Source organism: Coloeus monedula, assembly GCF_965178545.1.
Source record: "Coloeus monedula genome assembly, chromosome: 13".
NCBI lineage: Eukaryota > Metazoa > Chordata > Aves > Passeriformes > Corvidae > Coloeus > Coloeus monedula.
The window spans coordinates 17,189,987-17,208,289 of NC_138793.1; the positions used below are offsets into that span (position 1 = coordinate 17,189,987).

The 18,303-nt window shown below is 38.6% G+C and overlaps 1 protein-coding gene across 2 annotated transcripts in view; it reads left to right on the plus strand.

Moving 5' to 3' along the window:
* CDH13 (cadherin 13) overlaps window positions 1-18,303 on the plus strand; it is a gene marked incomplete at its 3' end in the record, with an annotated part of 447,244 nt that overhangs the window by 212,952 nt on the left and 215,989 nt on the right. For both annotated transcript variants that reach the window (XM_082289860.1, XM_082289859.1), the window contains exon 5: window positions 1,433-1,585. In XM_082289860.1, the coding sequence (XP_082145986.1) occupies window positions 1,433-1,585 (153 nt within the window). The remainder of the gene's footprint in view (window positions 1-1,432; window positions 1,586-18,303) is intronic.

Genomic DNA, 18,303 nt, shown 5'->3' on the forward strand with positions numbered 1-18,303 from the left:
GCCCTTTTGTCACCCGCAGTGTTGCCTGCCTCTGTGTTTTGGCATGACTTGCTCAAAAATGCACAAGAAGAAAACTTCATCCATTAGTGTTTCTGAGTGTTGGAAGGAGAGGGGGGAAAAAGAGGTGAAACTGGTTTTTACTTTGAAATGTCTCCCTTCCCCAAAGGGTTTGTGGAGTGAAACTTTATCTCTGAAAATGCTGATTTCCTATTTCATAACTCGTGGCAATTTCTTCTCAATTAAAATAAAGGAATAATGATTATGGAGTTAAGTCAAAATCTCACTGCCCAGTAATTTGCAAACCAGCGTTTCTCAACCCACAGCAGTAGGGCAGCAAACATTTATTTCCTCAGGGACATTATTAAACACCCTGCATATTTATTATCTCAAAATTGGAGAGGGTCCAGATTTCTAAGGCTACTTTCTCCCTTCCTCTTCCTGAGCTGTAATTCAGACCAGCATATAAATTTTTGTCTTAGTGTTTCTGTGGAAATCAGCAATATGAAATTGTTAGGAACAAAAGAACGTGGAACAGCAGAGGTGGGAAAACCTTGGCAAGATAATCAGCCTTAAAGGGCAAGATTAATTTATAATCCCTCAGATTCTGGTGTACAAATACGAATTTGCAAAGTGTGTAGTTTATAACTAACATTGTGTGGCTCTGCAGGTTTGTGAATGTTACTGTTGCTAATGTGAGGCTGCCTTGAAATCGGATTTTTAGGGATTTTGTTCTCATGGGAAAATAAGGTGATAGTAACAAGGAGTTGTCATATACACATGGGTGTGTGCATACACATAAATAGAAATTTGGGAAGTGGACTAATTCCAGCTGTGTGACTCAGGAGTATTCTGGGCAGGATACTCCAATATTTTCATGCAGAGTTTTTTCCATTGATTTAAAATCCTGGGAAAGGAAGAGTTAGAAAGAGGATTGGGGGAAAAAACCCAACCTGAAAGTAGTGTGTAATAACTTCACAATGACTAATAAAATATTGTGTGATGGCTCTCTGGTATGGTAAGTGTTGTTGTGAAATAAGAGTGCTTCTTGGCAATCAATAGAATATGTCTTTTTTTGTTTGTAAGTTTGTAGCTGTTCTATCAATTTAACTAAAAAGAAGAAATAGCATTAAATGAAATGTCAAATTCTAGACATAGAGTGAATTCAGTGGTAGAATAACAGAAACTTTAAGTAGTGAAATTGAAGACACTAAAGATAAGATAGGAACTGGCTGAGAACATGAGTAGCTTTTCCAGGGTTTAACACAAAATTGCACAGTGTTTTGTGAATGATTGCAATCATATTTTATGGTTACATTTTATTGGCAGGGAGCATAGCTCAGCATTAGTTAAAAAACTGAAATGACTTATGTGGTTTTAGGATGACTTTAAAAGATTTTACAACTTGGCCTGTCGCTTGTTTCCTGCCATGCAGGTCATCAGAAGTGAAGGGACAGAGGGAGTAAAGTTTCGGCTCTCTGGAAAGGGAGTAGATCAAGACCCAAAAGGAATTTTTAGAATCAATGAGATGAATGGGGACGTCTCCGTGACCCGAGCCCTTGATCGAGAAGCGATTGCCAATTATGAGGTGAGTGCTCAGAGCAATAACATCTCTGCCTCTCTGTTGATAGTGTGTATTTTCTAAATGTGTACTTGCTCCTGAAAGATCTGCAGTTAAATTGAAGACTCGATTGCAGCTACTGTCCTATAAAATTTCAAGAAGAACCATTGGAAATGGTAAATGTGCTTGTTTTTCACACTATTGAAACTTCTCTGCTTTCTGCATGGAATTTCTGTCATTTATCTTTAGTGGAAATGCTGTCTGAACATTGTGTATGCATTTGATTTCTGAACAGAAAATTTTGTTTGGACAAAGGAAGATCTTTTGGGGAAGTTGTCACTATGGTACTACAGAATTATGCAATTTTATTGTGAAATAGTCAATGGAAATTACTATTGAACCCCATTTTTAGTAATGGGTGTTTTTAATAGAGATAAAGAAGATTCTGATACTATGAAAATGTTACATAAGAGATGTACACCACCTACAAAGGCCTTACTAAAGATTCCTTTCCTTGTCAGTAAAAATATTTCTCTGCATTGAATACCCAACAAACGATCTCTGAAATCTGCAAAACAACTGCCCCACATTGTCCCAAAATGCATAAAATAAACAGAGGATCTGTCAGTTCATGTTTTCTATACAGCTCTGGGAATGTGCACTCACAGAGCTTGTCCCTGGCCATGTTGATCCAGCAGAACAGCAGAATTCCAAGTGCTCCCTGGTCGGTGCATGTTGCCTCTTGTGTCCCAGCACAGGGATCATCTCCCACCCTCTGGCACAGTGCCCCGGCCCCTGTGGGACACAGGCTCTGGGGACAGTCCTGGCTGCCATCCCTGATCCCTCAGTTTCATGTGCTGCAGCGTAATAATCAACACTTGTACCTCCAGTGCTGTTTCCCTCCTCCTCTGGGAGAGTTTCGCAGTTGGATGATTGGTCCTACTGCTCAAACAGCACTGCTAAAATTTACCATATGCTGGTTTTCAACACTTAAACATCTACTTCATATCTGGGTCTGCAGTGAAATGTATGTTAAGCACTCGCACAGGATTTATGGGAGTTGCTGACGTCCTTCTTGCAAGAAAAACATTGCAGTTTCTCTTTTTAACACTGTTCCTTGTCTTCATTTGCCAGCTGTTTCTTATTTTATCAGTGGCTTTCCACCTTAATGTGTTGAGTATAAACTTTGAATATTTTCTCTCCTGGAAAATCATAGTAGACTTTTCAACTTAATGCAGCAAACCACAAATGGCCCTCATATCTGATCTGGCAAAAGACACACTTAAATTAAGACCAACCCATTTCCCTGGAGGAGCCTTTTTGAAGCAGTGTAAGTTATACACGAGAAATGTGGTGTAGCAGGTGATGCAGAGCAATGTGAATGTACAGCCTGAGAGGCTGTGGTGCTTTCTGAGCTGTTATCCAGCACTCTGCTCTGCAGCTCACACCCGTCCTGCAGCAAAAAATGGGGTTGGAATGTTCTGTAGGAGAACCCTCCACTGGATTACTCTGTCTCAAATCCAGCCCATTATTTTCCAATAAAGGTATGTCATGGTGTCAGGAAAACAACAGAATTTTCTCCTTGATTTCCTTGGTACACTGAGAGGTGAATAACCTGAAATATCCTTGAATTTCTCTCAAAAAATGTTTTCTGGTTTTGTCCGAGCTTCCCCCTGCCCAGCATTGTTGTTTTGAAAGAAAAAATTCAAAGCAAAAGGCAAACAAGCAAAGAAGAGATCATTGTGAAAAAATACAAATTCTTTGCAAGCCATCAGAATATCAAGTGTGCAGTCAGAAGTGGGGTATGGATGAAAAGATAAAATCTGTTTGAATTCTTCAGCTACACCCAGGGAGGCTCTCCTTGAGTATTGCTTCATTTCCTGCACTTATTGCATATGCACGCAAGGAGTAAGAATTGAAAACTGTTAATAGGGCACAAAACAGAGCTTTGGTGATCAGAGTATTTCATAGAACTTTGCAGATTTTACCACCTCAGAAAGTTTTAAATTAGTGAAGAATATGTAATCTGTTAAAAAAATGTTGTTTTTGTTTTTTTTTTTTCACTGAACATTTGAAAATCTGGGTTTTGCTGCCCTCTTTCTCCTGGAGGAATATTGAAAAATTGTGGGAGTTTTTCTCTGGATTCACAGCAAGAGAACATGATTACATTAGAGAGTACTAAATTTTACACAGACAACTTTGTTTATTGTTTGAGTTAATCCCTTCTTTCTGTGGTTTGTTTTTAAGTATTTTATTTCTAATGAAAGTTGGAAAATATTTTAAAATAGAGTGAAAACCTTTGTCTGGGGATCAGGGCCTGCCAGTCCTTTTGGTGCAGCCCATTTGTGTGGAAGTTGTATTTTCAGAGGAGTTTATAGTTTGACTTTTAGCAAAGGAACTGAAGCTGGCAAGAGGAACTAAGGCAGCTCGTTTTAATGACTCCACCTTCACCCTCTGAAATAAACTTATTTATCCACTTGGTTTATGGGCATATTTCTTATGAAACTGTGCTCTTAAAGGCCAGGGAATGTCAGTCATCTTCAGTTTTAAGTGAAAGCTGCTTGTGAAGAGCAGCAGGATTCAGGGATGATGTTATGCCCAGCAAAGACAGGCTGGTTTAGAAAACTGTGTAGCAACTCCTTTTTCCTTCTAAGGAGGTTTGTTAAAGAGCATCCTGATCGGAATTCTGCAGGTCAGAGTACACCAGTGGATTTACATGGAATGGTTTTACTTTGGGGCTTGCTGGAGCTTGTTGACAAAGCTGCGAAATGATGCTCTGAAGAGGGGACTTAAGCAGGCTCTGGGCACGTTATGGAATTGCTTCTGGGCTGCTGAGATAAGAGGTAGCCTAGAGCCCCTATTTAGAGGGAGCAAAAGGTGTTCTGTTGTACTAATATGCTCTCAAGTATATTTGGTTTTCTCTCCAGATTTGAATAAATCAGACTAAGTCAGAAATTTCAGACAATGGCAAAGAGTTTATTTATTTGCTATTGGAAAGTGAAGATGTGGAAAAACAGATGAAGGAGCTTGGTGGGGAGATTTAAGATGGATTTTCTAGTCCAAATCAGTGAGGTGCACACCATCCAAAACCTGCCAATAATTTATGCAATTCAGAGTCCATTGCAGACCCATATTCTTTTCTGATTCCAGCAGAGCAGAAACATTTGTGACTTTTCAGTTCTTTCCTTGAGCAAAAAAAATCAAGTGCTTCTGTAAAGAGCTGTGATAACAGAGCAAGAGGGTTCCAGTGAAGCTGGAAGGCTACTTGTGCTCAGTGTTGATAAAATCCTAGAGAATTGGGATACAAAGGGTCAAACAGAGGGCCGGTGAAAATAGAAGCCTGAAAACCAGTGATTATGGGGTAATCTGTTATTTAAAACCCCTGGGCTCGTTTTCAAAACCTCACATTTACCTGGATAATTTATTTGTAGGCAGAAATCAAGAAAAAGCAGGAAGAGTGGCAGAGGTTGATTGCCACCACCAAGATAGCAAAAAGTTTCTTAGTTACAAGAACTATGTGTTGTTCTTTACTCCAAGTTAGGAGGGTGCAGAAGAATTGGCAACAATATTCTATTTTTTTTTTTTTTTTTTACTGTTCATGCATGAGATTTGGGGTTTGGCATTCTTTGGGTACAGGACAAAGCCTCCAGCTGCAAAAGCTCGTTCCACATGGAATTCTTGCAGCCTCTCAAGCATCTGTGGCAAAGTGCCATTGGGGAGCTCCAACTGAGACTCGAGCTTTTAAAGGGTGTTGCCATCGTTGAAAGGCAACAAATGTTGCAAGGGAAATAATCAGAAAGTGATCCTCTGCAAGCATGAAATGAAGCAGCTTGATAAAACTGTGTGCAAATTATAGCTGTGACCAAATTTACCTAGGCAATTTGAACTGCTAATGAAGAGTTAGTTTTAATTATTTTTTAAGTAAAGAGCTTTATTTGCTTTAAAAAATACTTAACAAGCAGAGGTGTGAAATCAGCCCTCAGCTTTTTTTATAATGACAGATCACACTTCCATGAAAGGATGCCTTGCAACTGGTAGTGACAGACTGAGATATTTAGAAAACTTATGATAGCAGGACTGAAAAGCAAACTGGCAGCGTGTGGTTCTATGAAGAATTGTTTCTGTATGTTGGCTAACAAGTAGGCTGAGAGGAGGGTAAAGATTGCAGACCCATCAACAGCTCTCTGGTGTGAACTGCCTTGCTTGAGGTAGATGGGACGAAACGTGGAGGGTGAGGCTGCAGCCCTGATGGGCTCAATTTCTGTGTTTAATAGGGAGCAAAGAATGGAAATGCTTCACAGTGATGAGGAGAGCTAGCTTGGTCAGGTGCTGAGGAGTGTTTTGTGGGAAAGATTTGTAAGTACTTTCATGCATTTTTGCAGATAAGGGAAGCGTTACTGTAGCAAAACCCTGGAAGTGAATGTCTGTAATTTATCGTGTGCAGGAGAAGGAATTTGTCGTCTGTGTAAGTCCGTTTTAGCACAGCCACATCCTTTTTGGAATGATTTATCATCCCCTGATACTGAATCTCTGCCGATGCTGGCTGGGGATCTATGGACAGCACACAGAAACATTCTGCTCTTTCACAAGGAAAATAACGAGTTTGCTTCTGACTTAAAGGCTGGTCTAAAATGTATTTTAATCCTGTTATCTGCACTGGCAGATTTGTCTGCAGTGTAACTGATCTGCTCTGTTTTGAGGTGAAACCAGCTGATAGGGAACATCAGACCCCAGTCATCTCCTACAATATCCCAAAAAAGAGAAGGCACTCAATCTTTCATGGCAAGAAGGGCTTGGTCTTGTAGAGATGTAAATTTCAGTAAAATGTGCTTGATTTAATTAAAGAATCATTAATACACAGAGCCAGCCTGTTAAAATACTGCTGGTTTCGAATTGCATCTGTTACATCAAAAATCGTAGAGTAATGGCAGAGTTCAAAGTTTCAGGGAGGAATCCCGACTCTTTAGCAAGGGGAAATAAAAGAAAATTTTACTGCCAAAAAAAAAAAAAAAAAAAAAAAAAGAAAAAAAAAGAGTTCTTGTGGAAGTATAAAATATGATTATTAATCATATAGAAAATTATTTATGTACATGAGCTGCAGTCAGATCAGCTGAAATACAGCTGAGAATTCTGGCAGTGGAAAACATCTCTGCAGATTGTGTTGTGTTATATTTAAGAAGTGCATGAGATATATGGTGCTTTTTCTTTATTTTGCTAAGTTTACAAATATATTCATTAATGTGCTCACATGTTGAGGCACCAGGTCAATTGAGAGAGGGCTCTTCAAAACAAAAAACCTGGAGGCAGAAACAAACCCAGCAGAAGCAAAGGCCTGGATCCTTCCATGGGATCCATATGGGCAGGCTCCCAAATTCATGGGGAACTTTCTGGCATTGATTGTTTACCAAGGTGAAAGCCAAGGTGATCACCATAACTGTGGGCATAAATCAAATATTTGAGCATATAAATTTGAAGTGGAGTCACATTTCTTAAAATTATGATTTAAATAATTGCTTGCACAGCTGGGATAGAGATGGGATTTCCAGCTATTGGAAATATTTCTTTCCCAAGGTTGGTTTTTGGGATAAAGAGAAAATCTGACAGGAAGTGAAGCTAAAATTCATGCTGTTGTTATGTATATTCTCCTATTTTGTCTCAGGGGCACAAAATCTTCTATATAAACTCTCTAATTTACCATATCTTGTTCATTTTTACTGGCAATAGTCTGTACAATAAATACTGTATGTAAATCAATACATTCTAATGTTATGAGATATCAGCAGGGTACTGTGATTTCTTTCAGAAGGCAGTAACATCCTCATTTTATTTCTTGGGAAAGCCTGCAAAAGTCAACAGCTGGTTTTGTTGGAGGGCATTTGCTTTATCCTGAGCTCTGACTGCTCACATGGCTTTGCCATCCCTGCTGTTCCACAACACTGTTGTCTAATTTGTTGCAGGAATAGGGAGATATTTTGTAAAAGGGAGAAATCAACAAAGCTTTGTTTGTAACCTATAATTGTCAAGGCAGTGGGCTTGGATTTCCATCCTAAAAATAACACATGCCCTCCAAACGCCAGGAAAAATGAGTATTTTCTTATTGAGAAGCGGGAGAATGGAAATGCAGAGCAGTAGGAACTATGGAAAGACGTGAATTTATTGAGACAGTAACAAATGACATAAAATTTGTTTGCATGGTTGTTTAGTTTAGTATGGTTTTTGTCTGTTGTTTTGTTAGTTTGGGTTTTTTTCAAATTATTTTCTAATAGAACACTCCCGGAAAGAATAATGATGTGTTCAGTAAAACATGAGGAGACTAATAACATTTTTCGTAGTATTATGTTAATTATCTGTGAAACCACTTTTGTTATTATATATTAATTGCATTTTAAGGCATTTAAAAGTCATCATGCTGCTTCTTTGCTGTTTAGCATGATGGGTTTGTTTGTTTCTTTTCCCTGTTTGTGTTATAATAACCCTCAAAATATCTCACTGAGGCCTCACTGCTCTGGCTGCAATAACAATATCCAGGAAGGCACTTTGCCCTTTCCTCAGAACTTGTGTTTTCCTGCAGGAAAGGAAGGAGTATTAGGAGTTCAGGGGAAAGATGGGAACATCTCTTTTTCTGGTTGGTGCGACTCAAACAGCTTGGGTAGGAGACTTTCATCTACTCATAAAACTTTCTTGAACCAGCCTGACACCCAACTAACCAGAGGTTAAAGAGAAACTAAAGATCTCATCTTTATGAATGGCAAAGAGGATCTTTTTCCATCTCTTATTAGGTACAAATTTTTGTTGGTTTGCTTTTCTGGAAAAGTGCACAAGTTCTGGGAGTCCTGATCCCTTGGAGTGCAGAAATGTTGCAGTGAGAATTTAAACATAGAGTACCCGTGCTGTGGCTCAAGGCAAAGCTTTGAAGGTCTGGCCTTGTTAATTTAATAATAAGCTTTTTCTCATCCATCAGTAACATTCAGAATGTAATATAGACATTTTTGAGGTTTGGCTGCTCAAACTTCCATATCTCTTGTTCCTCACAACACAGAAAGAATTCTGTCTTATTTAGATATTTAGTCAAAATTCAGGATCTTAATGTTCTAATTGCTGGAAAGATCTTGATTTCTATGGCTATGTCCTGAACCTGGAAATGTGGGTCCATGACTATAGCTTCTCTTTCTAAAGAAGACAGGTGTGGTCTGTAATAACTTCATTTTTTCTTTTTCTTTTTTTTAAAGAACTGAAGCAATGAATTAATTATATTTTTGTCAATAATTCCCTGTCTGCAGCTAGAGGAGCTGCTGCCTCCTTTCTGACTTCTTGTTCTTTATGTACCTGAAGAAAACTATATTTCTTGTCTTATCCTTTCCTGCCATCTTCCTTTCATTTTCCACCTTCTTGCATCCTTTTCTCTTGAACTTTTAGCTTCATTCCACAACATTTTACTCCCCCTGTCTTTCTTGATATTTTATGTCATTCACTTCCACTTTTCTTACAATCTCTGCACTTCCTTGTTCAGACACTGACGTGTTTTCTGCTCTTTATAAATAATGTTGCGAGGGGAGCACACAATCATCGTCTGAGCATAAATTTGTTTGGTTATTGTGTAGAACCTTTCCACTGCCTTTGCAAAAGCTGTGCTGCTTTATCCATTCTAATCAGCTGTGCCCATAAATAAATCCCTTTAGAAGTCTGTGTTCTGGAAACCTTTGACTTCACAGGACTCTGCCATTTCTTCAATTTTTGTGAAATAGCCCAGTTTGTAAATATCTGATGCTAAGAAAATTTCAGTGGAAAATTGAACTTTGTTCCCATGTTAACACCTTTCAGTCTGTATATCTACTCCATCAGCTTATGGATATTAGGTGAAGAAGTGTATGATTATCTGGAAATTCCTAGCATTTGTTTTTTTAAAGTAACTCTAATGCATGGTTCTGTCAGCCCTGGAATTGTGGTCTGCTCAAAAGTGAGCTGTGCCATAGAACACCTGATTATAATTAGTTCTGTCACTTCAGAACTGTGAGTTTAATGCTTGATCTCTGTAAAATTATTGTAGGATAATGGGCCATAATTTTAAAGCTGTATCTGCATGTGTTTGGGGCAAAAACACTGAACAGGTTTTTAATTAATTCAGAGGTAAATTTTAATTAATGTGACATTTTTGCACAATGTGAGAAAAGAATTTGTATAGAATTAAGAAATAAGGATGCTTCAAGCATTCACTTGTGGACTCCGTGAGTTACTGTAACATCATTAGAGGGAATTGGGCTACCAGAGATAAAATTTAAATATCACTGCCCAGTTGAATGTGCTGTAATCTGCAAAATCCAATCTTTTGGTATCTGCTCTTTTTTACACCAAACTTTAGGAATGCAACAGTTTCATAGGCCCCCAAACACGGCCTGCTCATTGCTATGCATTTTTAACATGTCTGCAAGGGACACTGAGGAAAAGCAGCACTATGGACCATGGGGGTCTCCACTGTCAAAATGATGCAACAATTACTGTGTGCTGTAAGAAGAAATTTAAAAAAAGACAAAAGATTGGAGTCCAGGATTCACCTGGCCAGGTGACCTTCAAAGTTTTGGATTGCTATATTTTAAGTCCACTGCAGGGAGTCACTGTATCCCAGTGAGGCAGATGACCACCTGCGAGTAGGTGACAGTAACATTTTATATTTTGATCTGTGCAAATGAAATTAGAGCCCTTTGTGGGTTGTCCCTCCCACAGCCCAGAATATATCAGCTGTTATATATCTGTTAATCAATATATCTGTTACTGCAGTGCTGGTCATTAACTGGAGCTGTGTGCCTTGGGGGCAGCTACAGCACCACTGGGCCCTGCAGCTGGAGCTGAGCTCACAAACTCTGCAGGAGCAGAAATAGAATCCATTTTCCTGTGGCATCACAGGTGAACAGGTGTTTATAAGAAATAAAATGATTTTTTAATATAGTTCTGACTGATACATTTACCAAGCAAGCAATAAGAGATTAAGTTATAGACCAGCCCATTAAAAAAATACAGCTGCGCATCACCCTGTTACATGTGTGTGTTTTCAGGCTGCTTTTTTGCTATACTTTGATTAAATACCTACAAATGTGTCCCAAATATATGCCAGTGCACAAACACAAATGTATGATACCATAAACCCTGAGTGTATCCTTTTAACCTGGCTTCTGGGGTGGATTTTTTGATCCACAACATCTGAACTCTGGAATTCTTTTTGGCAAATTTCTATTTGAGCTGAAAATAGGACAGGACACAATAGGTGGAAGTTCTCAAAAACCACTATGATGAAACTCATAGAAATGTAAGTTTGCAACACCGCACACTGCAAGCAGAGCAGTGAGAATTCCTCTTTTTTCCTTTGTTATTCATTTGTGATGGAAACATTCCTGGAAACAGGTGATTCTTCCATGTTCAAATTTTTCTTTCTTTAGATCTCCTTCACTGCATAAAAGCAAATGAGAGAGAGAGGTTGAGGGAACTAAAGTTATAAATGTAGAAGTCTCTTAAGTCTCTTCATGCAAAACACTGCATGAAGAGAATATTATGAAAGTTTTACTTTGACATGATTTTGTTAGCATGTTAATGATAAAAGTCTTGCTTTATTTATCCTGGTTTTCTCAGGTCATAACAAATTATTCCTTAATTAGACAAATTCCCTAAAATTAATCTACATTTTTTGAAATGTCTTGGTTTATTTTCCTCTACTAGCAGCTCATTAACAAGAGACAGGACTTTAGTTCACGAATTTTCAAGAGATAATTTGCTAATATGAGTTCATGTAAAACACCATATGTTTAAGACTCATGTGATGGATCTTTTTGTTTTGAGGGGTTTTGCACTTTTTCTATAGAGAATAGAACAGTAGCTGCTGGCAAAACTTCTGTAGGTGTGAGACTAGAAGGTTGCAAGGACAGTCACTGGCATCCTGACCCTTTGAGGTTACCCCATAAGGACATTTTTTCTCTGATTTTTATAATCTTCAAAACATTTTCACTCAACTTGTTCATCTGCTGGCAGCAGGAGCCTGGGCTGGGAAATGTTCTGCTTCAAACCCTCCTCAAGTCCAACACTAAAACATAGAGGAACATCAAACAGTTCTTTTAGGACTGAAGGCTTCTGAGTGAGAAAGCAGGGGGAAATTTTGGAGAAGGTGTTGTGGAGCCAGAAAACCTTCATCTGAAATGGTTCTGTTCATGGAAAGCCTGGAAAAATACAAATTATTTCTTCCAGTTTTGCCATTAACAAGTGTGATATGCTGTACCCTGCCATGCAGCTGCATTTGCAGTTTAAATTTTCAAAGCAGAGACAGTTCATCATTGCAGAGTTCTTCACAACCTCTGCTCTTGACATTATTCTTCATATTTGTTTTACATACTGGCAATTCAGATACCTGAAAGTAATGCATTGAAAATACCTATTATCTATTAATGCTCTGTTATTCTGTATATTTCTTAAGTGTATTATGTACCCATAAAACACAGGTGATCTGTGTTCATATACAGGGTACAGATTTTATTTGTGGATGGGAACAAATAAAGCAACGTGCTACAGCTACAGTTCTGTTAGATTTAGAAGATTTAATAGAGTTAAATAACAGGATTATGATTTACTATTTAGAAATTACTAAGAGGGAGGAAAATCATGACAGTTTTAACCTAGCAATTTTTCTTGTTCTCTAAAACAACCTGCGAAAAACTTCCAGTTTTTTTTCTTGCTGCTAAGGAAGCGTAGTGGAGAGGATAAAAAAGAGATAAAGAAGTTGTTCTAAAAATAACATATGTTTCCTAAATTCTATGAAGCTTTATTGTATTTTATATTTTCCTCTCTAAAGAGATCATTTGCTGTGGCAGAATGCCTTACTCTCTTTCCCAGTTCATATGAATTCTAGTTCCCCAGTGTGATGTGATCATCCTGGATTTTCAGGTGTGAAGGCCTTATTCCCAGAAACTGGAGCTTTTCCTTCAGAGAAGGTTGCAGCCTTTGTCCAGTCAAAAATCTAGACCTCCCAATAGAGACTTGGAGAAAAACCAGCAATTTTGCTACTTGTTGGGCCTAAAGTGTCCCTAAAATCCTGGGATGCACACATCTGTGCTGTATATCCAGTGACAATGACCTGAAGGAATCATGGATGTGCTGTCCACAAACCCAGCAAATTAAAGCACAGCCTTTAAGGACCCGGTTCTCCAGACAAGTCACTCCCTTGTCCCCCAGCTCTGTGGGACATGGACATGGCACTGCAGAACTGGGAGACTCTTAACTCATTTGTGCCCTTTAACATCTCAGCACTGCCTCAATTTGAAAGACACTCTGCATTCTGCCAGGTTCCAAACTGCAAAATTAACAGTCACTATTAATTTTCAGGTACTGAGTTACCCAAAGATACTGATCTCCCTTTCAGCCTGTTTGCAATTGATATGTGCAATGTATTTATTAGGGAGATGCTTTAAAGGAATGGAGGTGTTTGAGGATGTGCATTTAATTTCATTTCTTCCCTGGGAGCTTTGATCAATGCTGTGCTCACTGCCTCTGCCACATGCTTTGAACTTGTAGATGCAAACGTATAAATAATTTCCCATGTCAATTCCTGGCTCATCTACCCAGGCTGATATATGGAAGGCAAGTTGTCTCCTAAATTCTTGTCAGAGGGATTAGTGAATTGATTAGTTGAATTCTGAATTAAAATTGCAATTAAAGGCAAAATTGTATCTCTTGGGCTTCAAGTCATTTGCTCAAAGTGTAGCAATCAGATTACAGGGTTTTCACCAGGTTTGTATTATGAATAAAAACTGTTTTCAATAACCTTTTCTTTTTTTCTGTTTATAAATCAATGTCTTAGATTATTAGCAATTACTAAACAAAAAAGATGTAATTTTTTTTTTTTCAGTTTTTCAGCTTAAAGAGGAAATTCCATTGACTTTTGAAAATACTGAAGATGTGATTCAGGGAAAATAATTACCAACAAATGCCATCAGTAGCATATAACGATTTTTTTTTTCCAATAGGTTCAGCTCAAAGTATTTAAAATGACAATATGGGCATTGTATATTAAGTTGCAGTAATTATTTACAGATTATTGATATCTACTTTGCTATAACAGACTCAGGACATATTTTGGGCGTGAACCTTTGCATTTGGGACTGAGCCAGATGCTTTCCTGATGACAGGGAGAATTCCTTCCTTCCTTCCTTCCTTCCGAATTCCGAATTCCGAATTCCGAATTCCTTCCTTCCTTCCGAATTCCTTCCGAATTCCTTCCTTCCTTCCTTCCTTCCTTCCTTCCTTCCTTCCTTCCTTCCTTCCTTCCGAATTCCTTCCTTCCTTCCTTCCTTCCTTCCTTCCTTCCTTCCTTCCTTCCTTCCTTCCTTCCTTCCTTCCTTCCTTCCTTCCTTCCGAATTCCGAATTCCTTCCTTCCTTCCGAATTCCTTCCTTCCGAATTCCTTCCTTCCGAATTCCTTCCTTCCGAATTCCTTCCGAATTCCTTCCGAATTCCTTCCGAATTCCTTCCTTCCTTCCCTCCCTCCCTCCCTCCCTCCCTTCCCCCAGAATATCCTGAGCTGTAAAGGACCCACCAGGATCATCCAGTCCAACCCTGGCCCTGCACTGGACACTCCCAAAATTCCCCTGCTGTGCCTGAGCACATTGTCCAAACACTCCTTGAGCTCTGGCAGCCTAGGTGGTATGACCAATGCCCTGGGGAGCTTGTTCAGTTCCTGACCACCCTCTGGGGACAAAAAAGTCTTTCTGAACATATTTTCATAATTTATTCTGTCTCCATCATCCAACTTTCTCTGTCTGTGAGATTGTCCCATGTGATTGGAAATGGCCACAGAACCCAACTTTTAGACCTCAGCAGACCTTGCAAAATGCCCGTGTTTTGCTCACCTCACCCCGTGGCCGTGCAGAGCACATTCTAATGCCCACAGAGGTGGATTTAGTGGTGTAGTAGCTGCTGTTTTCCCAAAGCATCAGCAGTGACTCAAAGTGCAGCTCCGCTGGAGGATCCTTTGTTCCTGCTGATTTTATCATCTTGGTGAAGTGAGAAGCAAATGTGCTGTTATGAGCTACTTGGGTTTAATTTTTGCTATTCAGCACCATAAATTACAGTATTTTATGGCAACTGTAAAAGGTGTGATTTGAACCAATTATGCATTCTGCTCTAAATCCCCAAACTTTGGAGAAGCATATAATTATGGAAAGTCATTTCCACCAGGTCAGTTCTCTTTTATCTGTTCACAGAGAACACCAGGACATATGTATGAAGTTTATAAACATCATTTTAAACTAGACTTATTAAACCTGCTTATTAATGAGAATGTTTTCCTTTTCATAGCACAAAACTTGCCAAGTGTGAGTAGCACAGAGAATTTACCAGCTACTGCACAAGCTCTTTGCTGTATTCTGAGGAGGGATGAAATAGAGGTGTTAGGACAGCAGGAAAAGAAGCAGAGGTTTGATACAATTTGGGGATGAAATGCATAATTTTAGAAAAAACCCACGAACAACAAACTCAGCATTTATGTAACTCTCCTGCCCATTGTCTTCACTCAGTATTAGAACTTAGGATCTCTTGGGAAAAGATTTAGCTCTTTGAAAGCTGTGGTAGATTATCACCCAACTTTTTGTATTTTTATAGGACTTTGTGTAATTGTTTTTCTACAGATTTTTTAGTGTTAAATATGCAGGGAGCTAAATGCTCATTTTTTCCTTGTGAAGCCGGTGTTTCAGTTTCACCTGTCGAGTTAGATTTGGTTGTAAATTTTTTCTAACAGTTGTTAGGGAATCCAGAGGATTTAAATAACCATTTTCCTAGAGGTGTTAGGATCAGATTTCTTTCTTTCCTCATGCTGTCACCCTTAATCTCACAGATTTGCTGCTTCAAGTAGGGTAGTAGTGCTCTTAGTAGCAATAAATGTTGATCTGCTCTATGACTAATGTTGTGTTACACACATTGCTCAGCAGTGGTGGGGTGGCAATGAACTGATGGGTGGTGGTGTCTTAATCCCTGTCTTTGGAGCTGCATAACTGCATCAGCATCCAAAATTAAACTAAGACTAATTGCTGTCTCAATGTTTCCCATTAGGACTATGATGGATTAGGCCAAACCACAATAATTTCAGGACTGTTCTTGAGCCATGATTGAACTTCTAACGTGTAGAAGGACAGAAAAAATAGAAAACTGGAACTAAACCCTGCTAAAAAACAACAGTTTATTCCATTAAACGCGGCGCTTGCTAATAGATGTGATTTCTTTTTCTACATGTGTGATGACATTTTTTAACTGTCTAATAATTTTCATTGTTGACAAGCAATTTTAGAGAAAACTGAACGTAAAATTTGGGATTTAAAGAACAGGATGCACAATTTTTTTAAGAGCTTTTCTATATGGGAATGATTCTTTACAGTGCAGTAAAGAATTTGGCTGGCTGCATTTGGAATCTGTGTAGCTCTGACAAGCACAGTTGCTCAGGAAGCAAAGACCTGGTGTTATGTCTCAGATACACACAACACACAAGGTGCCAGGTCCAATTAACAGTCTGATGGTGGTAAATCCATTATCCTTGGAAAGAGAGGCCACCACCAGGAGACATTAATTCAATGTGACACCAACTGGGGTGTTTGTATACAGCTAATTGCAGTGTCAGACATTCTGTTCTAATTGAGTTTAATTGTGGTAAAATTGGAGTTAATTAAAAGTTAATGGTATAGAGCACATCATGATATTATAAACTATGGGTACATGTTTCATATCCTTACTATTGTTGTTTAAATGGTGCTTTCAATTACTGTGCCTTGTATTGGCACTTTGGAAACGGGCTGTAATTATTCTGACATCACTGAAAGTTATTGTTCTGGGTAGGTCTGAAGGAATGTGTTCGTTTTAAAAGGCTTCACAAACTTTGTCTTGGTTCATTATATCACAGTGTAAATGTCACATGTGCTGTTTCTACCCACCTTGCTAAGGAAAGGGTGGAGAGTGCTGGTAAAACTGGAGAAGAAATTTCTGGTTCAGCTCAAGAGAATGATGGTATTTTTGGCATTGCCCATCATAATTTGGGTAAGAAAACTGAGGTTTCCTCGTTTTGTGAATCCACCTTTTTCTAGTTGTGTCCAGTCTCTGGCTGTTCTGTGAGCATCTCTGATGAATCTCCTGTCTGTGAGATTTTCCCTGGGCTCTCTTTGCTTTCTTCTTTCTCTGCACCCTTTGTTTGCTCCTATTATATGTTATATTATATATATTCCAATTATTTATTCACTGACAGCTCCATCTCTATCCAGACCTCTCTCTTGATGAAGTTTTATATAAAACCTTTCTGCTTGACATCCTCCTGGATGCCTTGCTGCCATTTCAGAAATATTCATTGCATTTTCTCAGTTTTCTGTCAATACAGGCAGCCCAGCCACCCTTGTGTCAATCAGCCCAACACCAGCTTGATTTTCTTGGTTTCCTCATGTAGTTTTCCTCCGTGTGCTTGTTTACAACTGTCCAAACATAACAAATGCAGTGTTGTGAAATGCTTCTTTCCAAGAACTGTGGCTCCAGGTACAACCCTGCTTAATACAAGACAGGTAAAAGGTGTTCTAAATATATTGATGAACAAACAATGCTGTGTTTGAAATGGCCCCTTACGTGGGGGAAGTTATGCAGCAAAATTACTGATATTCTTCTGTGCGCCGGCTGTTTCCTCAGCCCTTTATTCTAGAAAGCTCAATAGGCTGGAAAAGACAGAATATTTCAGTAACAGCGGACTCACTTTATTCCAAAGAGAGGAAATTTGGCTCTGGAGCTGCCTAACAGAATTTTTTTCTCCTGAAATATTCTTTATTAATATTTTTGCTAAAGAAAACTGCTATCCCTGTGGAGAATAATTAGCACTTTATCAGGAATTTTAATTTTCAGAAAATACCAGTGAGATACACTCCTGTTTCTTTGGACACTATCACACAGGAGGGCAATAATTTAAAATAAGTAACAGGGAAAAAAAAAAACCCAAACCAAATATATTTGCCAATTTTCCTAAAATAGTTTTTTTCTTGCTTAACACTAAAAACTGACCCAAAGAAGTGAGTAAAGACTAAGGTGAATACACTGTCATAGGTCAAAAAGCACAGTGAGGTTCTTCATGAGGGCTAAAACTGGACAGTGCGGGTGGGGAGTAGATTTGTATTCAAACCTTTTGTTTAATTTATCACAACCAGCAGGTCTACGGTTTTTTTTTCAAAGAAAGATGTTTTACTAGGTCATAGGTGCATCTAATAAAAGGAATTTCTGTCAGCGGCAGCAAAATTAATGCTGCAAATATCTTGCATTAGGAGCAGCAGTGGTGGAACACACCAGAAAGGGCTGAAATGAAGCTTGTGAGAGACCCAAGGAAAATGAGAGTGATGATAGAGGAATTCTGGTGGTGCTTTAAAGGCTGCAGATTTGAACTGATACTGAGGTGGATTATGCTGCACAACCTGACATCCATTTTTTCAGGGAAAAATAATTATTCATGCTATTTTTTATATACCTGACGGAGGTAGATACCTGAGATGTTAAAGGCACAAAGGGCTGATCCAATTTTGTGCTAAGGCAATGTGGTACATGTTCTAGAATTTCTTTCTCTACTCCAAAATTTAGTTCAGCTTTGACTTAAATTCTAAGGCATTACAGAAAAATCATGCCTTTAACAAGCCATTTTCAGGAAAATATCAAGAAATCTGACTAGGAAGAAAGGCCTTCAGAGCTTTTGAGTGATGTTGG